General features: G+C 40.4%; 1 protein-coding gene across 1 annotated transcript in view; it reads right to left on the reverse strand.

The window, feature by feature from the left end:
- Positions 1–246: 246 nt before the first annotated feature.
- Positions 247–6724, reverse strand: part of LOC116666591 (metabotropic glutamate receptor 5-like) — a 279400-nt gene continuing 272922 nt past the window's right edge. Inside the window, exon 5 of the mRNA XM_032490430.1 lies at positions 247–278. Coding sequence (XP_032346321.1) covers positions 247–278 — 32 coding nt within the window. The remainder of the gene's footprint in view (positions 279–6724) is intronic.

The raw sequence follows: 6724 nt of genomic DNA on the forward strand, positions 1-6724 counted from the left end.
TTTTATCACAATTTTTTTGACAAGGAAAATGAGAACCAAAGAGTTTCTGAAACTTGCCCGAGGTCACCCAGATAGCAAGGGGCAGAGCTGGAATTCCAGCCCTTTGCTCTCTCAGGGTGATCCTTGCCTTGCCGCAAGAATTTGCACTTTCCTTGCTGAGTACCAATAAGAATTTTGTTTAATCTCGAGGACTCAATCAAAATATTTCATCCTCTGTCTCTCCGGTTTTCAGGATGCTGTTTGAAATCATTTTCTGTAGGCAAGTAGAGTCAGATAACCTCAATTCTAATTCCTTCCAATTAAAAATGAAAGAAGGAAGGAAGAATGGAAGGGAGGGAGAGAGGGAACGAGGGAGGGAGGGAGGGAGAAAGACTCTAGTTGCTGAGCTGCCTGGAGCTGCGTAAAATTAAAAGTTTAGACAAAATTAAGCAGAACATCAACTTTAGATGGAGTTGATAACAGTGACAATGAGGTTGTGGCCTGAGGTCAAAGAGTACAGGAGATCTTTTTGGAGTTTTTAGAGATAGGACTGGGTAAGTTGGGCAACTTTCTAGATCAAGGGTCAACAGAACTGTTGGCAAAAAGAGGGGCAGAGAAAGGAGATTCAGAATGGGAGGCAAGACACTTGGTAGTTTTGTTAACGTTCCTAAAGGCAGACTATGTATCGGATGAACGTTATCCCAGGTTGGTCACATCTGAGCTAATATACTAGTCCTTTAGTCAGAGAGGCTACAGACCTCCATTTTCCTGGCTGGTTTTCACAGACTAGCCCAGAGCAAAGCTTTCCACCAAATTCATGCCTTCACCCAACAGAAAGGAGAGAAACACAAAGAAAGGGGAAGGCTATCTTGTAAAGCTTCCTACACTTTTCCCCTGGATTTTTTTTTTCCCCATTAATAGAGAAAAGAGTTTTTCTATTCAAGGGGAATATTCCAAGCCCCCTCCCTTAATGGGAAAGGTCTGTGTAATGCTAATTAGATTCGCTAAATGCAAAGATATTTTCTTTTAGGCAAGGGAGCCTGAATTAAATTTAATTTAACATAATTGTAGGAGATGGGTGAAAAAAAAATTCTGCAAAGTGCTAATGTGATTTCACTGTAATAACAGTCTAATAAAGGAAACCAATATTTACAGGGGAGTATATTAAGTGAAACACAAAATTGTTAGAGAGTATTTAAAAGGTGCCTTATCCTGTACAATATGGTTCATCTCCACTGCTTTCTACAGTACCTGTTGTGGCTAAGTTTTGCATTTAGGTTTTGCTTTGGACTCAGAGCAGGTCCATTCCCACATTAAAATAGTATTTAGAGAAATACATTTTCCAACTCTTGAATAGACCTTTTATCTTTGCAACAGAAGATCTCAAGATGATCCAGGGTTTATATGATTCCCTCCGTTATGACAAAGTGAAATTTAGGTTTTCTTGAAGGGTGTCATGTCATTTTGTTCGCCTTCACATAATTTCACATTTACTAAGCTAAGAATAGAGCTTAGAACACATGCCTTTGCAGCCAACAGATTTCATTTGAAATCTAGCTCTGGGCAAAAACAGCCTTATTTATAAAATAATGAAGGTAATAAATCCTTATCAGTTAAATCTGAATATCAGATAAACAACGAATAACATTTAGGGTGATTCTTTAGTATTACAGGACTCAATACTTGCATATTGTATTTTATCTGGCAACCCTACTTGTGTAGATTAAGTTAAATAATTCACGCAGAGCATGTAGTTCAGGGTGTGTGTGTGTGTGTGTGTGTGTGTGTATACACACACATACATATTTACAATTACTATCATATTTTCTGAGGAAGGCGCAATAGAAGAGAGAAGTCTATGGCATCACCACCCCCCCCCTCCCCGTGAACTTTATAAGCTAGCTGGTAAGATGCAATGCCCATTCCTGGAACAATCATAGGATGACAATTCAGTCAAGGCCAAAATCATAAATGCAATGTGTGGGTGAGGATCAGGAAAAATCAGATGGCCTGAATTGTTGAACCGAAAAAATCACAGAGATGGTAGATCTTGAATTGGATCCAAAAGGAACTATTATGAAATGAGAATAAGCAAATTCCCCAAGGGAGCAAGAGCCCGTGGTCCTCAAGAGTCACCAAGAACAGCCCAGCTGAGAGGAGGGGGATTTGACGGGACATGGCAAAGAAGCTTGCTTACGGAGGATGAGGGCAGATTACACGGGGTTTTTGATGCTGGTATAAGGAGCTGACTTAGCTCCATAGGGGCCATAATTCCCTTTCCTACAAGGAGGACAACAAACCTCTGTGTCCCTGCTAGGACCCGGGTAATGCTGATGGTGTTGCATTTGGGCTGAAACAAACACAGGGAAAGTAGAGCCAAGAACCAGGTCGTGGGCAGAGCTGAAATGGAAAACAAAGCCAAGAGCCGTCCACCGAGGGCAATGACATGATGGAATGATCCAGACAGGCAAAACTCAAGCATATGGAAACTAGTTAGAAACCAGGAACCTCAAAGCAAACATGGGAAGATGGAATGGAATGAAGGAGGCAGTGGTTGGAAGAGTTCCCTGAGCTATACTAAATTGTAGCTGTGGCCTTCTGATGGGTTCCCAAAGCTTGGCAGGAGGGGGTGAGAGTGAAGGAATCCAAACAGGCTCACACGAGGTACCCAGGGCAGGAATTCAGCTATAAATCACCAAGGGAAGCCCAGAACAAGATGGCAAAAGTGAGCATGGCTGGAAGACATTCAATTCAAAGGGATAAAGAAACGAGACAATGGATGGTGGGTAAAGAGGAGGCAGGAGGGGAAGCAGATTCAACAGATAGTTAGTAAATATCCAGTATGTGCAAGATTGCAAAGAAGACAGGGAAAAGAAGGACATCAATGCCTTCCAAATGCTCCTGATCAGAGGGAAGGATTAAGACAGAGAACAATAAATAGCCAGATTCTGAAAAGCCAAGAAAGGTCAAGAGCTAGGCACCATGGATGTGCCGAAGGCAGGAAACTGTCTTACCAAATTGTGCGTGAGGAGGAGGGAACTGGAGAAAAAAAATTCTGAATTGAATCTTAAAGGATGAGTAGGATATTAACAGGTGCAGGTAGTGTTGGGAGAAGAACACCTCCAACAAAGGTGACAAACAATCATGGTGGCCTCATTGGATGAAATGGAACAATGAGTCCAGGACATAACTGGGGCATCTAAGTAAGGCTGTGCTGGAATTGGCTGGAAAAACAAAACTGAAGTTAAGGCGAAAACAAGGAGCTCAGTAAGAGATATGAGTCATTATTCTTCCCGACCTCATCTTCTACTTAACACAAATAAAAAGGCTCTATTTAAAATTTTTGTCTATGCTAACTTAACAAAAACAAGATTACAACGCAGGGTGTTTCATATGCCTTAAGCAATTCAAGCAGCTATTGGGCATATAATGTAAACTGAATAATTGTATTTATGTAATATTCTAGTCTATGCCAAATTGTTTGTTTACCCTAACTACTGAGGTGTTTAAAGCATATTAATTATTTTGAAATATTCAGAGATTATATAATTACTGCTTTTTATAGACTTTTAAAAATTTCCAAAGAGGACATCCCATGTTCTTCGCCATCTGGAGGACAAAGGTGTCTCCTAAGGTAACAGAGCGTGGCTATGCCTGTAACTTCCAGTATCTCTTCATAACAGGTATTGATGGGGGTCGAGGGGGAGACTTTTCTGACGCCATTGCTAAAGTAGTCAGAATTCCATAGCTATGAAAAGGAGTAACAGCATTATTTTTTCTTAACAATACAGGTCTTTAATTAATATGCCAGGTAGCGTCTGATTAGGGTCCTGAAGTGCTGCAGCTCTCCCCGGGATAGCCACCGCACACTGAAGTACCCTGTCCCCACATTTAATTATCTTAGGGTATGGCCACGCAATACGATAGAATGTACCCTTTTATCTACAGCCTCTAGCAATCTGCTGAGATGGAAAGGTGGCCTATTATTAAATATATCTCTGAAAAAAAAAATAAGAGATTCCATAAATTCAATCAATAGTGCATTCCAGTAGCTTACAACCTTCAGACGCATCAGGGTCTCCCTTGGGCACTGCCTGTAATCCTCTGGTCATAATTTAAACCTATTTCTTTTCATTCTGTCCTCCAGTCGCCATCCACCTCTCATATTTCTCTCCTCCTTCAGCCTTGTCTTCTATTTTATTCTCTGCCTCCAATCTTTCCCCAACAGGTTCTGCTTCTTAATTCTTGAGTCATTTTCACTGATCCATTCGTGACCTTTTCCAAATATTTCATTGGTAATAGGGTCCTGACATAGCAATTTAGTAAGAACAGACCACTCATCTTTATGTTACAGATTTTACTCCCGGATTAGTCTGGATTTTAACATACAACACAATTAATGGGGCTATAGATACTCATCTGGTTTTTAATAAAGAACTGTCTTAATAGAACCACGGGCTCAGAAATGCCCTTATAAGGTAATACCATTGCAGTCACCAAGATAACTGACTATTTTTATTTTCATCAGTTTCCCATTCCTTTCAACTCTTCTGTCAAAGCCACATACTTAATTATCTTCACAGCAATGGTTTTTATGACATATTAGACGATTATGGTGAAAAATGTTACTTTGCCATGTACTTTTCTTCTAAAGAACATAAAGCTTCTCTCATAAGTGATCTAATGTGTCCTTAAAACACTCATCTCTGAGCGGTGGAAGGTTTTTTTCCTCCTTATTTTATAAACAGGCAAAGTGAGGCCTCGGAAGAGGACATGGTTAAGGTTCGACAGACTGCTCAAACAGGGGTGAGAATTGGGGTGCATGTCCCCGGCTCTCTTCTGCCTAATGGCAGCTGGAAGATAGCACCAGGGAATAACTCTCTCAAATTTGCAGTCCATTATCAAAATAGGAACTATTTCCCACACCGTGTCACTGTGCTGCAGGCAGCAGCGTCACATAATGGAAAGCCCACGTGGCCTGAGGTCTGGAGACTTCTTCCATGAGTGACTTCCTGGAGATCACACACGCTCTCTGGGCTTTTGTTTTACAAAATGGCTGTGATAACATTAAGTGGCCCACAGGGTCAATCAGGGAGTACACCACAGCACTTCCAAACTGGGTGCAGAAGTTACCACTGCAAATGAGCACACCGTCCTCAGACCCCTGGATCTACAATACATGGTATAATCACTTACAATGACTTGGCCTACTCACAGTCTGTTAGTACAGAGAACCGAGTCACCCTCTGAACACTATTAGTCAGTGTTGGTCAAATTACTATCTTTTCTTTTTTCTTATCCTTAATATTTAATAATCAAATAGTTATTTTCTGGCAACTATTTCAGTGTCTCTTTGAGTCAATAATGTATTAGCCTGAACATAATTTTTAAAATGAAGCTTAGCGTTTACATAAAAGCTCTGTGTCCCATCACCTTGAGCATTTGGTGGGCAGTCTATAAATACCTGCTGGCTTATTTATAATATGCATGTACGTCACTTGCAGAGGGCTTGCTTTTCAGAGTGTGTATTCTCCAGTTCACTGTTTTCTCTTTCTCTCTCCTTCTCTTTTTCTCTCTGAATCTCAATTTCTTTCTCTCCTAGGTTTTCCACCGGACACAATTGAAGGAAATAAAACAATCAAATATTATATCACAAAATTAAAAAAAAATTTTTTTCCACACACACACAAAAAAAATTTATATCACAAGGAGATCTGCGTTTTTCTTTGGAAATGGCTGTTATCTCCCAAACATGCCGATGCCCTGTGAATTTCTCTGTGGAGCTCCAGGCAGTCCTGCCTGCAGGAGTCTCAGTGCCACAGTAGTAATTATTTTTTAAAGTATCTTTACTTTCTTGAGGAGGTTAAAAGTTTTATTGCAGCAAATGTACTGCTTCTTCCTCTTCTTGGTGGTAATCAAAAGCAAAATCTAAGTCAGAGAAGAAAGTTGTGTTTTTTTTCTTTTTTCTTAAGCTATTCTTCTACCACTAGTAGGAACATTGGAGTTCTTCCTACCCTTCTCCCATGTGATAAAGGCTCAACTGATTGGAACTTGTGCCTGGAAGTTAATGCCAACTTTCAGAGGAGATATTCCTCAGAGTATGCAAACTTCATGTGTTTTGCCCTAATCTGCAATTTTTAGCATTTGATCACAAAGGTTAGAATTTGAACGGATTACCCCAATGGCATAAAAGCAATTCACGGACTGTACTCACTGAAAAATAAGAACAACTTACACATCCTGCTGGGGAATGAACACAAGATCTGTAACACAGAAATATGAACTCTCCTCTTGAGCTCAAGCTTTATAAATTTACTTGTGATACAATCCACCTGTTTGTAAAAATGTCCTAAAAACCTCACCGCAAGGTGCTATTTAATGACACAGGCAAGGCTGTGTTAAGATTGAGACCAATAAGTAACTGAAACCAAACCAAGTAACTGAATAGTCTCTAGGAATTAACTTGAGGGAGCCCCCAACCACCAGAGAAAATGGATGCAGCTCTGGGACAAAGCTGGTATCTGCTGCCGCTTCAGTTTCACCCTTAAAGGACCGCAGGTCCTTCCTTGAAAAACTACTCCGATCATTTGCATATGCTGCAGAATCCGCCCCAGGTTGAAGCAATTACCTACCTACGCTGGCAGCGATAATACTGAGGATCAGCACACATTTTTAAACTCTCAATTTATGACTCACTTTATGACAGCTAATTATTAGACTAAAGTAATTAGTATGTAAACCTCAA

This window comes from Camelus ferus, chromosome 10 (genome assembly GCF_009834535.1).
Source record: "Camelus ferus isolate YT-003-E chromosome 10, BCGSAC_Cfer_1.0, whole genome shotgun sequence".
In the NCBI taxonomy this organism is placed as follows: Eukaryota; Metazoa; Chordata; class Mammalia; order Artiodactyla; family Camelidae; genus Camelus; species Camelus ferus.